General features: G+C 46.0%; 1 protein-coding gene across 6 annotated transcripts in view; it reads left to right on the top strand.

Annotated features, from left to right (window-relative positions):
• TTC7B (tetratricopeptide repeat domain 7B) overlaps positions 1 to 18,666 on the top strand; it is a 244,048-nt gene that overhangs the window by 129,215 nt on the left and 96,167 nt on the right. For all 6 annotated transcript variants that reach the window (XM_082733934.1, XM_082733932.1, XM_082733930.1 and 3 more), the window contains 4 exons: positions 12,572 to 12,655; positions 13,640 to 13,744; positions 15,782 to 15,899; positions 17,958 to 18,015. In XM_082733934.1, the coding sequence (XP_082590060.1) occupies positions 12,572 to 12,655; positions 13,640 to 13,744; positions 15,782 to 15,899; positions 17,958 to 18,015 (365 nt within the window). The remainder of the gene's footprint in view (positions 1 to 12,571; positions 12,656 to 13,639; positions 13,745 to 15,781; positions 15,900 to 17,957; positions 18,016 to 18,666) is intronic.

Below are 18,666 nucleotides of genomic sequence, written 5' to 3'. Positions count from 1 at the left end.
TGCTAAGTAGGTTTGTTTCTTGAATTTGACTATTAATGGCTCCATTTTGACAGAATGTTATGGGGTCCCTCTAGAAGGGTGTATGTGTCCCCTGTACATAGCTATGGCAGCTTGGGAGACAGAAATGATATTTTTATCTTCCCTGTTGAACTCATATTCATTTGTTTATGGTAAATCTCAACAACATTATAGTTCTGTGGGTAGAACTGTCTGGCTTAGTGCTTGTACCAAAGGGACAATTTACACATTCCTAACCCAAACACTTATTTAATCAGGGAGTATTGTGAAAAACACTTGAACGTCTAAGTCTGTTCACAGGCCTACCATTTGTCAGTTTCTATTAGAGTTTGGTGTTTCATGCAGCCCCACTTGGACTGCAGAAGCCCAGCCTTGACCTGGGTGCCAAGCTCCCTGGACAGTGTCGGTGTGTCCTGACCAATAAGGCTGAAGACTTCTGAGAGATGAAGGCAGAATGTTTAGTTCATGGTAGGTGTTCAGTAAAAACCTGCTGAATAAACCAGTGCTTCAAAGCCAATGTACCTTCTCATCCCATTCCCTTTCCTTTGATTTTTGAGATAAATTTTCCCTGGGTATATACCCCAGGTGGGCCCAAAGGGTAAAGGTCATGTAGCTGGGAAATAGTAACAGAGGAAGAGCTGGTCCCAAAGTGGGACAGAGCATCATACAGATCCCAGCTCTGGTCCAGCTTCAGGGGTCACCCAGCAGGGACCAGGACCCTGCATGGCAGGCCTGCCCCGAAGCATCCCAGCTACTGACATGGCCGCCAGCACCTTCTTTTCCACCATTATGGAAGCATTTCTTGACTTAAGTATCATTGCTCTCTTCTTATGGCATTTTACCATGCCATCTTATGGAATCTTACCATGCCATTTTAAACCTTTTTAAAAGGTGTAAAATTCAGTGGCATTAATTATATTCACAATATTATGCAGCCTTCATGACTATTTCCAAATTTTCCATCACCGCAAACAGAAACTCTTTACGCATCAACAATAGCTCCCTATTCCCTCCTGACATCTACTTTCAGTCTCTGTGAGTCCGCATCATGTAAATGGAAGCATGCAGTTCTTGTGTCTTATGTCTGATTTCACCTAGCCTCATGTTTTTGAGGTCCCATTCTGCTGTGATAACGCATCTGGTAGCATGTATCGGACTTCGTTCCTTTTTTGGCCGAATAATACTCCCATGTATGTATATGCCACATTTTGTTTATCCATTTATCTGTGGGTGGACATGTGTAGTGTTTCCACCTTTTGAGTATCGTGAATAATGCTGTGATGAGCATTGGTGTACACATTGGAGTTTCTGTTTTCAGTTCTTTTACGTATATATCCAAGAGTGGAACTGCCAGCTCATATGATAATTCTATGCTTAACTTTTCAAAGAACTACCAAACTATTTTTCACAGCAGCTGCGCCATTTTACATTACCAGCAGCGAGGCATAAGAGTTCCAAGTTCTCCACATCCTAGGCAATACTTTTGTTTTGTTTTGTCATAGCCATCTTAGTAGGTGTGAAATGGTGTTTCATTGTGGGTTCGATTTGTGTTTCCCTAATGACTAATGATGTTGAATAGCTCTTCATGTGCTTTTTGGCCACTTATGTGTCTTGTTCGGAGGAATATCTCTTCAAGACTGTCACCCATTTTAATTTGGGTTGTTTGTCTTTCTGTTGTTGAGTTAGGTGAGTTCTTCATTTATTGTGGATAATAAACCCTTAACAGTTATGATTTCTAAATATTTCTCTGATTTTGTAGGCTGTGTTTCCATTTTCTTGATAATGTCCTTTGATCCACAAAAGCTTTTAATTCTGATGAGGTCTATAATGTCAGTTTTTTTCTTTTGTTGCTCGTGCCTTTGGTGCCGAGGTCCTGAAGATTTACTCCTATATTTTCCTTTAAGAATTTTATGGTTTTTGCTCTTATATTTAGCATGTTGATCCATTTTGAGTTAATTTCTGTATTTTAAATAGGGAGCCAACTTCATTCCTTGCATTTGGAAATCCAGTTGTCCTAACAACATTTGTTGAGAGAACGTTCTTTCTCCTTTGAATGGACTGGGCACCCTGGTCAAAAATTGATTGACTATATATGTGTGGATTGGATTCTGGGATTTTAGTTCTATTCCATTGGTCTATTGTTTCTCCTTATGCCAGTACCACGTGATTTTGATTACTATAGCTTTGTTACAAGTTGAAATCAAGAAGTGTGAATCCTCCATCTTTGTTCTTTTTTAAGATTGTTTCCCCCTGCTCAGGGCCCCTTCCAAGTCCACATGAATTTGAAGATTGGCTTTTCCATTCCTGCAGAGAAGACTGTTAGAATTTTCATAGAGATTGTGTTGACTCTGTGGATCATTTGGATAGTGTTACCCTTCTAACAGTATCTCATGTTTTGATACCAGATCTTCATCTGAATCTCATTTCTGCTGCTTTATATGCTAGGTAAGAACTTGGGCAGATTCCTGTACTTCTCTAAACCTATCCCCCAAGGGAAAATTTTCAGATAATGATAGGACCTGCCTCTAAGGGTTATTGTAAGGATTGAGGAGAGACCGAATGCAAAGTATACATTACTGTTCTTATCAGTGGTGTTGATAGTCTGCTTTCTCAAGGAAATGGCCCTCTGTAATTACCTTGGCAGATAATGCTTGACCCTTAGTAGGGTCCTTCATTGAATAGTGGAAAAAAACAGCCTTGAAGTCAAAGGACATCTGAGTTCCAAACCTGGCACTACTCTTTCCTAGCTCATGATTTTGGGAAGGGTTCGCCACTCTGGGCTTCCACTTCAGAGATAGTTAGGAGACATGCTGGGACAATAGGTGTAAAATAGCCAGCACAGCCCTGGGTATATAATACATACCTTCCATTCCTTTCTGGCTGTTAGAAAGGATGGAGTTGAAGATCGTCTCCTGTAACCTCCATCTAGTCTATCTCTTTGGAACAATAGGGCAAGGCCACTTCTGCCTCAGTCACAACCCATCTGATTGAAAGCAACTGTTCTATTGTCTTCTTCCCTTGAGCACAGAGTATCCCATTCCTTTAGTTTCAGGGTTGGCAAGCTTTTTCTATAAAGAGAGCCAGACACTAAATAGTTTAGGCTTTGACAACCAAGAGGCAAAATCAAGGATACTGTGTACGTATGACAAGAGAGGAAACAAATTTCCACAGATTTTTCTCTTTATTAAATTCAAAATACAATAGTGAGTACAACTTTCTATAATATGGGTCCACTAATGAGAAGAATGGGATGGTTTTGGAAGACAACAGTTCACTTAATTGGGACTCAAAGTTAGTATTTCCTCTCATCAAACTGCTGGCAAATGTTCATCTATGAAACGACTCTTAGCTGTTGGGCTCTATGACAACAAGCAGCGGGTCGGATCTGGCTCTCGGGCCACGCGCATTGACCTCGGATTCTCAGCATTTTGTGGGTCCTCTTCCCAAGTGCTCTCTTGTTCGGGTGGCCCCCTTAAAGGATATCCGGAAGAATGGATCCTCACTCAGGCAGGTTTATCCCTTCATTCAGGCATTCACTGAGCACCTGCTTTGTGTATGACACGCCCCTGGGCTACTGTTACCGCATCATTGAAGGGCAGACACCCAGGGCCCCCAGCCAGGGCAGAAGGACTGAGAACAGATGAAGACCCGAGGTGAGAGGCAGTGGAGGAGGAAGCGAGAGACGAACGAAACACCCGTTTCTTGAATTTAGTGATTGATTTTGCAAGAGTCACCAGCAGCAGCAACAGCAGCACAGCGGCGGATAGAACAGTGTTTGAGTAGGACCCTGGAGACCCGTCACTCGCTAGGGAAACTCGATCCAGTTGCTTCATAGAGTTGAGCAGAGAGTGTGCCAGAGGATGGCATCCAACATTCAAATTCTATAATAAAAACCGTGACCTCTGAAAAACAGCCCACTCTCTACTCCTCCCACCATGGCCAGAGGCAGTGGTATCCTTTAATTTCAGCATTTGCCAAAGCAATAAAGCTTTGAGAAACCTCTGCTTGGAGCAGTATTGGTGTTGTAAAGCAAAAAGATAAATGGATGGGGCACGGATGAGGGGTTTGCTCTATTTTATTTCTCATTTCAGAGGAGAAATCTTATTAAGCAAGATTTGATGGGCATCATCTGTTTCCTCAAAACCTGGGCAGGGGAGACTTTTCTTTCTAGCCGAAAGTCCCATAAGCATGACTTTTAGAAGCTTTCCTGGACCCTGACTCTTGTGGAGTAGATCTCTCAAACTCCACTGTCGTGTGTACTTTTATTTGTAATTAATTTAGAAATAGGGGCTCGGAACTGAGCACCAGAGCTCTGATTTCAGTGGCCCTGAGCAGATCCTGTCTTCCCTCTGCATCTCAGTTTCCCTATCTGTAAAGGAAAAAAAAGCCAGACACTGTCTTAAAGATAGTAGTCCAAGGGGCGCCTGGGTGGCTCATTGGGTTAAAGCCTCTGCCTTTAGCTCAGGTCATGATCCCAGGGTCCTGGGATCGAGCCCCGCATTAGGCTCTCTGCTCAGCACGAGAACCTGCTTCCTTTCCTCTCTTTCTCTGCTTACTTGTGATCTCTGTCTGTCCAATAAATAAATAAAATCTTAAAAAAAAAAAAAAAAGATAGTAGTCCAAAATGTCCCAGTTGCTTAGGTAGTTTTTCACTGCCGCAAGTGAAGACATGAAATATTATCTATGTGCTGTGTTAAAGTTAAAAAAAAAAAAAAGCCACAGTTTTACACAACTGCAAAGGATTACATTTATCAACTAACTCATTAAGGATATATGATGTACAAAAGAAAATTTTCCTCAGCTGCGGAAGGATCTCTGTGACTAGAACTTTGAGGACACAGCCAACCTGCCCACAGAGGTGAATAATGAAGACGGTTCGCTGGGTTATTTGTTCTATTTTAACACTGGTGGATTTTAGACATAAGCTGCAGGCTAAATTTGAGGGGTATCTGATTGTTTTATTCCTGCCCCCTCCCCCCTGGGTGTTGGCTGTTGAATCTCGCTCTCGAATTCCAAAAATAGGCTTTGGCTTTTCCTTGCTTGTGGTTAGTACCCAGCTGTCACTGCCATGCACCCAGTTCATGTCATTGGGATTTGGGTACCAGGAAGGTAATTGCTAAATCCCTTCCATGTGCCAGAAGAGCTTCTCATTCCTGGATCCCCCTCAGAGGTAGCTGGTCTAGGAAAAGCCAAAATAAGAGACCGGAAGGGAGGAGCTCTTGCTCCCAAAAGGAAACAAGATTTTTGCAAGTGACATTTTCATAACCGCACTCAAATGATTAGGATGCCATTTAGAGTGTAATTATTGTCCTACCAAATATCTGTGGTATTATCTGGGATTTAGTGAGGTGGCAGAAGTGTGATGACGGCGAATGGGCCTTTCTTTCCTGGTAGAAATAACAGCACTGCCACAGCCCCCTTCCTTCCTTGCAAGGGAGGTGGCTCGCCTGGTGCACCCGACCCAGGCACCTGCCCCATGTCCCCCTGCCCAGGCCACACTGCCGCCTCTCCACTGGACACTGCGAGGGCGAAAGGGCCAGAATCTTGCTGTCATGTCTCCCTTTCCATCTGTCCTTTGTCACCCACCGGCACCTCCACACCATTCCCAGGGCTCCTCTCTTCCTCCTTCATTCCCCCTCCGGTCAAACTCGGAGGTCCTCAGCATCTGCTGTTTCTTTTTTTCATAAAAGCAGCATCAACAGTGATAACGTTTATAGCATTGGCTCTGGGGCAGACACTCTTCTAAGCATCTGACACGTGTTCCTTCACTCTACCCTGCGACAGCCTATGGCTGGTGAGTAGGGAGTTTGGATGAAGCCTGGGCCGTGGGCCCAGGGCCAGCACCTTCACCACGTGACTGCTCTCGCCTGGCCCCATGCCACTGCTGTCCCCTTCCCAGCCACTAGCCATGCAGGGCTGGGGGACGGAAGCAGCCCCTTACCTGCCCCCAGTCCACCTTACACCCACGTGTTCTCAAAAGTCCGCTTCCTTAGTCCTTCTTTCAGACTGGAGCCATTATGTGAACAATGTGAATGTTTCTGTTTTATTTTATTTCATTTTAAAGCATATATTCTGATTGCAATCTCCGCTACTATATTGAAACCGGAAATTTTTCATTTATTGTGTACAGAGATGATTAGGGTGTTTAAAAGGGGTAGTCAGAACTGGGTGAGCAAGCATACCATCTCAGGAGGCGAAGCTGTGGGTAGCAAATGCCTCCAGGGTCAACCCAAGTGCCTTTTATTCTCAGATGTGTTCACGGGGAGAGGGCTTCCTTTTGTTTCTGAGGTATGTTGGCCTGAGCTACTGAGGGACTGTGTACTCGTGATGTTTACCGGAACACAGGGGAGGATGTGCTATTATATCCACGTGGTATGCTTGGCATTGGGCTTCCAGAACCACCTGGAGCTCTCTGGGCACTTTCTCAGAGCCAGCGAGTCATCACTATATATAAGATGCCAAGAGCCCTGGGAGGACAGGGCCATCAGCTATGATGCTGGAGCTCAGACACCTCAGAATTGGGGGTGAAGGGCTAATCTGTAGTCGCTGGCTTGTATTTCTGGACTCTGTTGATGACACACCAGTGACTTTCTGTGGGCTGTGGGTTGTTTTAGTTATGGGGAAGAGGTCCAAACGGTGAAAGACAAGACAGTAGAGGGGAAGTGCCTGACTGATAAAACCTTAGTGCTTTTGATATCATATGTGGTGCTGGTGGGTTTCATGGGGTCTGTGAGGTTTCTCGAAAATTCTGCCACCTGGAAAGGCCTCAGTGCTTTGGAGCCTGAAGGATCCCAAAGAGGCCATGCCCCTTTAGCAGTAAAAAATATTACTGAATCTTCAAAACAGTTCAAGGAACATGTGGCATTTTTAGGGGCCTTTTAGTTAGCTATACTTTGCTTTACACAGCACAAGTGGGCCTGATAAGTTCAGCGAGAGTGGCATGTCTGTAATTAAAGTCGCAGAGGCAGCAGAGTGCTGTGGTTCAGAGCTCCAACTCTGGAACCACACTGCCCGGATTCAGGTCCTGCCCTTCCACCAATACACTGAGACCCCACATAGTCATGCAGGGGACCCTAGACTGTAGTCTGTGCTCAGTTTCCCCATCTATAAATGGAGGACCATAACAGTGCCTACTTTTCCTGGTAGAGTTGTTAGGATGAGCAATGGGGCTGTTGTAAAGCAATTAAAATGACTCCTGGTGGGCCGCCTGGGTGGCTCAGTCAGTTGAGCGTTTGCCTTCAGCTCAGGTCATGATCCCAGGGATGGACCCCTTGATTCTGGGATTAAGCCCTGTGTGGGGCTCTTTGATCAGCGGGGAGTCTGCTTCTCCGCTGCCCTCTGACCCTTCCATCTGCTCAGTCTCTCTCATTCTCTCTCAAATGAAAATAAGAAAGAAAAAAAAAGAAAGATAGTTCATGTCTCTGGCTTCATAGTGTGATCCAAAGGCATGTTGTCTTAGTCCATTCAAACGGCTATGACAAAACAGTACGACTACTTGGGGGCTAGGAGGCAGGAGCTGATTATAAGAGCCTGAAGTATAGGCTTGGGGGACATTCAGGGCCTTGGCTGTAGGTAGCAGAACTGACTCGCTCACTCAAGCAGAAAAGGCATTCATCCATGTGTACTGCTCACAGGATCCACAGAAGGCTGAAGAATGGGCGTGGGCAGAAATTAAGAAGGCAAGGTCCCTGGCCTAGTTTGGGAGGACACGCCTGGCTCAAGGGCCTCCACCCACCCTGGTGCTCTTTGGGCCCCCAGGCCCTGCCACTAGGAATGACATCCCAGTCCACCCTCCACCCCCCCCACCCCGTGCTGAGCTCTGGCAGGAGCGTCTGATTGGCTGTGCTTGGGTCACGTGACACCCTCTTGCTTCCTTCCTTCAAGGCTTCATTACTGACAGGTGGAGAGGCTGCTTTCCTTCTATCTAGGGCATACCCCCCACCATTCCCCACTCCCAGTACAAAAACTTCAGAAGAGTTTTGAGGTGAGAGGAAGCCAAAATGACAAATGTCCTTTCCTTTGGGGACCTCAGTTGGATGTTTCTTAAGTTCTCTCATATCCCCAAGATTCTCTGGATCTGCTCTTCAGGAGAGCTGCTGTTTTCCTGGTACTGTGGCTGATAGAACGTGGAACAGAGCTCTATACCAATTAGGCTTCCAGTGTTTTTCAGTGACTGTGTAATGAGTATGTTAGCCTTTGGCACAAAAGAAAATAAGGATGCACACTCATTTGTAACATCTAGCTTTCTGATTCAGGACAGGCTTGTTTCAGCGACTGAGCTCCTTCTGTTTATTGGGAAAACAGTTGATATTTGTCATTCCTTCTAGCAATAGGAAGAAGAAAAGCATTTAAACATTTAAATGTTTCTGTGTATATATTTAAGTACTTAGTGGTTCTATTGCAGTGAGCTGGCTATGTAGAGCTGTTAGGACAAACCTCATTTTCGATGTCCTCTGCATCCTTCTCCACGCACTGGCTCCTTTGCCTGATTCCAGCAGCGTGATCCGGATTCCTGGTTCCTCCTCCCCAACAACCCCTCATCTCCCCACTCAGTTTCCAAGTACTGTTGGCTTTTCATCACTTGAGGCTCTCTCTGTGGCACCCGTCCTCCCCCACGTCTTGCCAGCCCATCCCACCCCACGCCTAGATGGGGTCTCCCCTCTGCCCATCTTGCCTACTTGATCTTTTCAACAAGAAGCTTTGGTTTTCACTCCCAAGGTGCTTCTTAAAGGCACAGTGAGGGCTTCTTAAGGGCTTCCTGTTCTTATCAGTATAGTAGAACTCTTAAGAGGGCTCTTGGGCCAAGTTCAGATCCCAGCTCTGCTCTTTGGTGCCTGTGTTAGTGAGAGGTGTAGCCAGATGTAATTAACAAAATCAACTCTCAGTGACTTAACCAAGTAGGAATGAATTTCTCCCCCATGACAGCAAGTCTGGCGAGAGGCTGCAGTCACAGCCACAGCACATCACGGCCTCAAGGACCTAATGCTTTCCCTCCTTCTGCTCAGCCATTCTACAGAGTGGGCTGCTCCCATTACTGGCGTCCCCACCTCCAGCACCAAATGTGCGTCCCGGGTGGGAGGGCCAGGGCTGAGGGCAGGTGTGTGCCAGCTGAGACCGTCCTCCTCTTAGACACCCCTGCTGAAGCCTCGCCCAGCGGCTTCTGCTGACATCACATCGCCCACAGTGAAGTCACATGTCCACAGATTTGGGCTAAGCACATTGCCAGCTCAAAATGAGGCTCTAAGTGTTCATCTTGCATGGGATCTACAGATGCCTGTACTGTACCATCACTAGGCATATAGGTGGTACGTGTTAAATGCTCACTACTTCACTTTTTAATATATATCTGTTAGGGCAGGTTTCCCCAGTAAACCAGCTAGCATACAATTTGCTGGAACCTTCTAGGTAAATACCAGCCCAGATCCTCTCCTACTTCCTCAATCCACCTTCATCATTTTCTATAGTCTGTCACCCTCTCTGTGGCTCCTATGTCCCCCAGCCCCCTGCCCCTACCTGTGTGTCTGTCCATTAATCCTGAAACTTCCATTTTCACTCCTTGCCTGGGGCCGGCCACAGAGCATCATGAGAACTGGCAGCCCTGTGCTGCAGACGCCAGAGCCTGACACCCCAGTCCCCAAGGTGACCCTGATGTCTACATTCTGTCCCCTGAGGGAGTTGTTGTTTAAAGCTTTTCTGAAAACCCCCAGCTCTATTCCGTTTCTCTGCTCCTACACCCACTTCATCCCATCTTTGCCGGGAAGACAGTGGCTGAGTTGGACATCTAGGACAGGACTCTCCTCTTCATCTTCTAGAGCCTTCTGAAGAGAAGGCCTTCCACTGGGGGGCCTTTTCTGCTCCTTCATCTCAGGTTGCCTCCATGGTGAGTCTCTGATCTTCCTTCCACAGGCGTGTGCTTCACCACTCACCCTTCTTTCCTCTGCTCCTCAGGGGGCGCCCTCCAGCACACCCCAGAACTGCGCTCCCAGAGCTGGGCCACCCACTGCCTGGTCCGGGGCCTCTGGGCCTCCAGCGCCCTGACCCTCTCGTCTTCTCCGTCCTGAAACCCTACCTGCATCTCCTTTCCTGGCCCCGAAGTTGAGATGCTTCCTGAGGTCCCGCCCCAGCTGCCGTCCCTGCGAGCACTCCTCTCACGTCCTCCAGCGTCTTCCGAGGGTGTCAGCTATTTTCTTGAATGTACTTTTTCCCCAGTTATTTTTCTTGTGGTAAAATACATATCTCATCACCTTCACCGTTTTCAAGTGTGCAGTTCGGTGACCTTGAAGACCCCCTCAGTGTGGTGCAATCCTCAGCGCTGTCCATCCCCAGAACGCTTTCCATCTTGTAAAGCTGGAACTCTGTCCCCATGAAACGCTTACTCCCCCCGCCCCGCCCCCCACCAAATCCTGCTGTCTGTCTCTTGATTTTGACTGCTCTAAGTACCTCATACAAGTGGAATCACATGACATCTGTCTTTCTGTGACTGACTTACTTCACTGAGCATCACCTACTCAAGGTCTGTCCGTGTTGTAGCCTATGTCCAAATTTCCTTCCTTTTCAATGTAAGGCTAGATAGGGGCGCCTGGGTGGCTCAGCTGGTCAAATGTCCGACTTTTGGTTTTGGCTCAGGTCATGATCTTGGGGTCCTGGGATCGAGCCTTGCGTCATGCCCACCACTCAGTGAGGAATGTGCTTGTCTCCCCTTGCCCTACTCGCATGTGTTCTCTTTCTCTCTCTAAAATAAATGAATCAATCTTTAAAAAAATAAGTCGATTTAAGGCTAGATAATATTCTATTGTGTGTTAACATCACAATTTGTGTATCTGTTTATCCTTGGATGGACACTGAGGTCCCTTCCATGTGTTAGCTGCTGTGAATAATGTAGCTACGAATACCGATACACAGATCCCTGTTTGAGCCCCTGCTTTGCATTCTTTGGGGTCTGTCTTTATGCCAGTACCATGCTGTTTTGATTGTTGTAGCTTTGTAGTAAGCTCTGGAACGAGGAAGTGTGAGTCCTCCAGCTCTGTTGTTTTTGAAGATTATTTTGGCGATTTGGAGTTCCTTGAGATTCCGTGAACTTTAGGACAGGTTTTTCTATTTCTGTAAAAAAAAAATATATATATATATATATATATATATATATATATATATATATGCCATTTGGATTTTGATAGGGATTGATTGTGTTGAATACATAGAACTCTTTGAGTAGTACTGATTTGTTTCCATTTATTTTTGTCTTTCTCTCAGCTAAAGGTATGTCTTTTGTTAGATCTTCTCTGAAGTCCCCAGATTGTCTCTAATTATCTCTAGTAAGTCATCCATGTGACATCTCAAGCCCACCATGTTTGTTACCAAGCTCATTAATTAAAAAAATCCTTTCTTCCGCATTCTCCTTTTATTCTAAAAATTTTCTCTCTTGGGCGCCTGGGCGGCTCAGTTGGTTAAGCGACTGCCTTCAGCTCAGGTCATGATCTTGGAGTCCCTTGGATCGAGTCCCACATCAGGCTCCCTGCTCAGCAGGTAGTCTACTTCTCCCGCTGACCTCTCGTCTCATTCTCTCTCTCTCTCAAATAAAGAAATAAAATCTTTTAAAAAAATTTCTCTTTCTCATAAACACACACATACGCACACGTGCATACACAAGGGTCTTTTCTGCCAGGAGTTTGGTCCCAGAGACTTTGGAGGCCTCCTTCAGTCCCTACACCTCACCAGCCACCCCTTGCTTGGGTGGCCTGTCTTTGCTGCTTCTAACTCGGATACATTTCTTGGTTCTTGGGTCCCTGGACCATTCTATGCACCTTATTCCTGGTCTGTCTCCATTCTGATAGCACAGCCTTCCCCTGACCCCGCAATTGAACTTCCTAAGCTCTGATGTGATCATTACCACTCTGTGCGGAAGCCAGAAGCTCCTCACTGACAGAGAGGGAGTGTGTTTGTAGATTACCACCCCCATAGAGGAAGGAGAACCAAAGCTGGGATGGAGGAAGGAGATGGGCTATCCTTGAAACAGAGCTGCCATGTCAGACTCAGTGACGTGGGCCCAGCCCACACCCCCCGTGCAGCCTGATTCCACCCATTCCTGCCCATGTGCCCTAAGCTAGGTTCATACGGAACCACCTGCCGTCCTCCAGTCAGAGCGTACCCTGTCACCTCTACATGGCTGTTCATAACCCCCCCTTCCAAATCATAGCTGCATTTTTGTTTGTTTGTTTGTTTCTCATTAATCAAGGCCCAGCTTAAGGAGTATTTTTGCAGGATGTCGTTTCTGAATCCTGTGATTACTTTCCCATGCATGGGGCACTTGTCCCTCTAGGCCTTGTATTTGAGTTGTTTGTGTCCCTGCCTCCTTCTTTGTCCTGGATGAGAAACCACGTGAGACCCAGGATTGTGTTCTAGTCAACTGTGGATGGTCCTGGAAGATTCTGTTTTAAGCTTCCAAGGGAATGCTTAGGTTTTGTAAGACTTAATGTGCAGAGACGCAAACCCATACTCATCCGCTTGTGACCCTGGAGGTTCTCAGATGTCTGCCTTTGTTCTTCTCTCCCACCAGTGCTTGGAAAGAGCCATGAAGTTTGCCTTCGAGGAGTTCCAGCTCTGGTACCAGTTTGCTCTGTCTCTCATGGCTGCGGGAAAAGTGAGTCACCCCCTGGGAGGCGCCATCCTCCCTGTCAGTGTTCACATCCCAGAATTCCAAGGGGTGATATGAGGCCTTGGAGAAGTCTAAACCATCTATCGGAAGCTGTCCTGTGGTCATTTACAAAAGAGCGATCAAATTTAGTGATTTGGGAGCCAGCATGGACATGGCATAGAAAAGAAAAAAATCAGACATATTTGCCTTTTTCTAGCCCTGGTAACTTTGTCATATGAAGACAAGCTTAAACCAAGGCTGGTTCTTCACACAGACCCTTTCACTTAATTTGAGAGCATAAATGTATTCCTAGAGGAGGAGGCCATTAGTGATCATTAGCAACATATCACATCAGGTAGCATATGATACTGGTTGGAAGCTCACGCTCTGGAGTCCAGCTGCTGGGGTTTTGGCCTTGACCTGGGCCAGGTCACTGGCCTCCAGGTCCTCTTGGCAAAGTGGAGCCATCCCAGCACCTCCCTCACAGAACCGTTCTAGGTAAATGAGGTAATACCCGTAACATGCGTGGAACAGGGTCCCCCACATAGTATACACTCAATAAAGGGAGGAGCCGTTGTACTTCTTGTTAATTCAGACCATTTAGTGACTTATTTAGTCTGAGGTAGGAGATTATTTGGGCCAAGTGGATGCAGAAATTTAGTATAGAGTGCTCTAAAATTATATAGTCTATGTTTCATAGTAACTTAAGCCTTCCCTGTCTTTTTTTTTTCTTCTTATTTTTACAATGGCTACACAAGTAAGGAAGAAAATGAGGGTGATTCCAGGGAAGCACCTCTGCTTGTTCTAACCACAGTTCACTCCCCAGTCCCTCAAGAGCCCCACACCCTGGTTGTCGCCGTCCTCAGCTTGGGCTCAAGGTTGAAAAACCTCATTAACAGGTTTCCTAACCAGAACCCCTCAGGGAAGGCCTTAGTGTTTGGTTCCATCAAAAACTTCTGAGTTTCACCGAAATAATCTCCTTTTGCCAAGTCTGCACGGGCCGTGAAGGTGCTGAAAGAGTGTATCCGTCTGAAGCCTGACGACGCTACCATCCCGCTCCTCGCCGCGAAGTTGTGCATGGGCTCCCTTCACTGGGTGAGTAAGGCTAGGGCCCTGCGCTCACAGGCACTGAGCTGAAAGGTGGCAGCCTTTCCCACCTCAAGGCACTGAGAGAAAATAGCAATCATTCAGCTACATAAAAACAAGGCTGGGGCGCCTGGGTGGCTCAGTGGGTTAAAGCCTGTGCCTTCGGCTCAGGTCATGATCCCAGGGTCCTGGGATCGAGTCCCGCATCAGGCTCTCTGCTCAGCAGGGAGCCTGCTTCCTCCTCTCTCTTTCTGCCTACCTCTCTGCCTACTTGTGATCTGTCTGTCATATAAATAAATAAATAAAAATTAAAAAAAAAAAAAAAACCAAGGCTGTTCAGAGGCACGGCCCCCAGACCCCCTCAGGCCTCCCTAACCCATCCTAGGACTGACGGAAATCATGTTCCTGGGATCCCCATGGGAATGTGCTTCAAATGCTTCAAAAGTTGAATTGATAAAGTAGAATTGGAATTCATACTCACCTAAGTTTTGCTGTAGATGCAGGGGGTGCGGGGCTGAAAAGGTTTATGTCACCGAATGAATCACTCTTAGCAAGGCTGAGTTCTTCTATAAAGCAGTCATCCGCTCCTTCAGCTCCTGTGTAAGCCAACCATGCTCATTCCTTTTCCTTCATGTAGGCTTTCCTCTTCAGATAGTCTTGTTCAGATACAAACTGGGGGCTAGTCTGGTTTGTAACAGTTCCAGTACCTCAAAAATGCACCATTGAAGAAAATAGAAAAGCCTCCACTAACTGCTGAGGTGTTGGTACACATAATTACCACATGCGATCCAGTTTTAATTTCTTTTCTTTAACTTCACATCAAGATTAATTAGAAGGAAAAAAAAAAGATTAATTACAAGAAGAATTTGCTCAAAAGACCGTAGTGCCTTACTAAGGGTCTTCACCATTACGGTCCTTGCTGCCTATTTTTTTTTCCACTTTTCCTCACCCAGCGAGACAAAAGTAAGCCTTGTGAGAAAGTGTTCTTCTGCTCAGTTGGACTGGGGGAAATGTAGAAGGAAAAAGACATTTTGAAAGAGCAGGTTCTCACCTGACTCTCACAGCTGTGAAGGTGTCGTGTGGTCCGTGCAGGATTCGAACATTTGGTGCCACTGGCAGGGAACAATGCAGGCGCGCTCCAGCCGCAGGCCGGGGAGCGGGCCAGACCCTGCAGCTTTGAAAATGCCAGTTTCCAGACATGAACTTTGTCGTGCCCCTTCCAGCTATGGCATTGTTCGTGACTGTCACATAGATCTAAGACCAAAAATAAACAGACTTTTTTTTTTTAAAGATGAGCCTAACAGATTTTTTCTGTTTTTATATTTTACATCTTTATTATTAAGATTTCCAAACTCTACCAAAGTAAAGAGTATATAATGAACTCCCAGATACTCTCACCCAGCTTCCGGGACCTTAATGTTGGCCATATTTTGAAGGAATGAATCTTATTATTTTGGCTTCTAATGAATTATACCGAAGGTCTTATTGTGGGTGTAGTTTACAGGTGCACATTTTCTCATTGGAATCTGCTGGCACGAGGTCCATGTGATGTGCATTGTAAAATAAATAGACGGGGAGTCCTGAACACATTAACATCTTGTAGGAAAGAGAATCCAAGCCTAAATGTATTCTTTTTGTCGTTTAAAAAAAAAAAAGGAAGGAAGGACCCAGACACAAAATTTTCAAGGACTTTATTTTAAATATATATAGAATTCACTGAATACCTAACAGAAAATCAATTAGTAAAAAATAGAGATAAAAAAGATAAGAACCACCCCCACCCCACCAAGAATGAAAATGACTTTGGAAAAGAAGGTAAAAAAGCAGTAAGGAAAACGTTAAAGAAAAAAGGCAAGGTGGGAACCCTGAGGACCGTTGGAGAGACTCAAATAAAGAAAACGGAATCGCCGCAGTGGAGTCGGAAGATTTGGGAGTGATTTTCACAGTGACTCATCAGAAATCTGTTTTTGGCAGCAGATGCTTATGGGAACTCATGTTAGAAATTCTGCAGGTCGTTGTTGTTTTTTAACTTGTCTGGTTTTTCAGTTGGAAGAGGCTGAGAAGTTTGCCAAAACTGTCGTAGATGCGGGAGAGAAAACGTCAGAGTTCAAGGCCAAAGGCTACTTAGCTCTGGGGCTCACGTACAGTCTGCAGGCCACTGATGGTGAGAGACGTCCCCCTGCCCCCCCTGGGATCTGGGAGCTTAAGTCTGCACTGCAGGGTTCCCACAGTCCCCAGAGAGGACTGTCGCAGGAGGCCACGTATTTTGGATCACTCAGGCATGCCATCATGTGGGAACCTGTGGCTGCTGTCCTTTCTGCTCAAACTGGCTGGAGAGTTGGAGAGCAGAGAACAAGGTCCTGGGGGCATGTGCTAGTGGTGCACAGTGCCCAACATGCAGGTTCAGGGCATCTGCCATGAGGTGAAGGTGAGGGGGCCTTTGAGAGATGGTTCCCCCCACTCAGCCTGCACCTGCATCCACCCCGGCACTTGGTGGGGCTGTCCCTACACAAGGAGATATTGGATTTCAGGTACTGGAATGTGGAAGAGTTTAGGGTCAGCCTCCTCCAGGCAGCTTCCCTTGATTGTTCAGGATGCCCCTTCTCTATGGGTACATTTAAATTCACAGATGTTTACACATGCTGTGTGGCAACTTACCGAACACCCATGCGGTGACATGCATTTGGGTTGTACATAGACCTTACGGACTCTGGCTATTTTTTAAAAATCTTAATTATGCTTTGTATCCTTAATGAAGTTTTCCATTATGTGTTTGCAGGAAGTATAAATTGATTAATTACTTTCCTGAACTCTTAATATTTCTTCAGCATTTCATTGTTAAATATAATATGAATACAAAAAAATTTCAAAAACCCATGTATAATTAATGAATTAGGATACAGCAAATATCTTTGTAATCTCCACCCTGCTTAGGAGGTGGAAGCCTGCCAGCCCCCTGGGGAACTTTGCGTGTGCCCCCTGCCAGTCACAGGACTCCTAAGAGAAAATGCTCTCCTGATTTTTATAGTATTCATTTACTTTTTCTTTTTTTATGGTTTTGCTATAGTTAATTTTACAGATTACCCCAAAGCCTTCTTTCATCTGCCCTAAAATAATCCAAGAACTTAAAGAGGTTTCACATATCAGTTGATTCTCAATAATGGCATTTTGGCTAATTTTTCATGCATACATGGTGCGCTAGCAGACACCTGCCAGCACCTTGCTTTAACTGTAGTAGACTCTCAGTGAAGCAGGAGTGTAATGCCCTGTGTTTATCCCTATCGATTCCAAGTTTGGACCCACCTCTCACGCACCCTGTAGCTTTGGGAGAGCGGCTCAGCCTAGTTGATCCTCATCTCTTATTCATGGCTCAGTAGGATCACCTGAGGTTCCCTCTAGCTTCGTCCCTGTTATTCTGAGTTCGCTGTGGTGATAGCCACATCTGGCACTTGGGGACAGCCATCCTCCGTTCCCAGTGCGGTGGCAGGAAGGGATCTGGCCCGTGATGATGTTCAAGCGGGCCCTTTCAGTTCCACCCATAAGCAGTTCCTCCAGGACTTTTGCTCTTGCCCCAGTAAAAAGTACCTTCCCTTGACAGACTCGAAGGGCACCATCTTTCACATGCTCTCTACAGGGAACATGTGGGCTCGCGGCAAGATGGCCTCACACTTTCCAGCTGATTTTCTAGTGTCAGTGTTGGCTTTGCCTGGTCTCTCCCTTGTGTTTACGTCAAGGTATTAAAGGTCCTGACCATTGTCCAGTGTGACTTAAAGGGGCCTTTTATAGCATCAGGCTAGTTCCCTTGGCTCAGTGTCATAGCTTCTCAGTGCCAGAAGGACCTCTGAAGGCCATCTCTAGTCAACACCGTTGGTGCTGGAATCTTCCATACCACCCCATGGAGGCAGTCCTTACCCAGACACGCCTGCGCCCTCTGGAGTTCCCAGCTGGCCTTCTGACAACAGCGCCCCCTGCCTCAGGCATCAAGGTCACCTGCCAACTCATACTCTCCCCGAAGCATGGCTCCACAGTGGTGCCCATCAAGTGCACATGTCTGGAGTCGGCCTGGGCTTCATTGCCCGGTGTCTGCACCTCTGCAGGCACGTAGGGGCCACAAACGTGTTGCTTTTGTTCCAGTTGAATGTATAGGTTTTATGATGAGCTTCGTGTTTGTCAAAAACTCCCTGATATTCCATGCCACTGACTAATTGAACCCTTTTCTTAGCTTCTTTGCGAGGGATGCAGGAGGTCCTACAGAGAAAGGCGCTTCTTGCATTTCAGAGGTGAGTGGGAGTTCATCTTTTCACTCGGCTGTTCATAATGACACCAAAGTATGATAAGTATAAAAAGAAGAGATATTTATAAAGATTATGTAAACAGTGTTTTCCCCCCAGGAGTCTTTCATCTTGCGCACTGAACATACAGTATCAAAACTTGCTGCCTGACTTGTTGCCGTGTAATCCGCACTCTTACTCTGTTTACCTACATTTGGGCACGTGTTGTTCATTCCTAATCAAATGATTTCAGCTCTAAGAAGATGGGTACTCTGGATGTCTCGGGAGCTGATTCCTTTTCTTAAAGGCAACTGTCCTCACCCAGAAGAGGGATCGTTCTTTGCTAGCTTTTGTTTTACATGTCATGCTGCAGATTTTTATATGACAGAATGAAAAAAAACAGATTTTAGGACAGTTTCTGAAATGCTATGTTATTAGTTTCTAAAATACTGGGTAATCTTTCTAAAATACTGGTTAATGGCAGGTGAGCAAATCTCAGGACCCTGCTACCCCACCGTGCTCCATAAACCTTGTGATTGTCTCCGTCATTATGATCTTCGGGAAGTTAGGAGAGGGCTTTATAATTAGAGAGTGCCTGAGGGCTCTTTCCCACTCCTTCTCAAGCCTGATCCTCGGGCCAGTTAACACAGACAGAACAAG

The sequence above is a fragment of the Mustela nivalis genome, assembly GCF_964662115.1.
Source record: "Mustela nivalis genome assembly, chromosome: 6".
In the NCBI taxonomy this organism is placed as follows: domain Eukaryota; kingdom Metazoa; phylum Chordata; class Mammalia; order Carnivora; family Mustelidae; genus Mustela; species Mustela nivalis.
The sequence above is the reverse complement of the archived record's forward strand: the minus strand, read 5'-3'. Positions and strand labels throughout refer to the sequence as shown.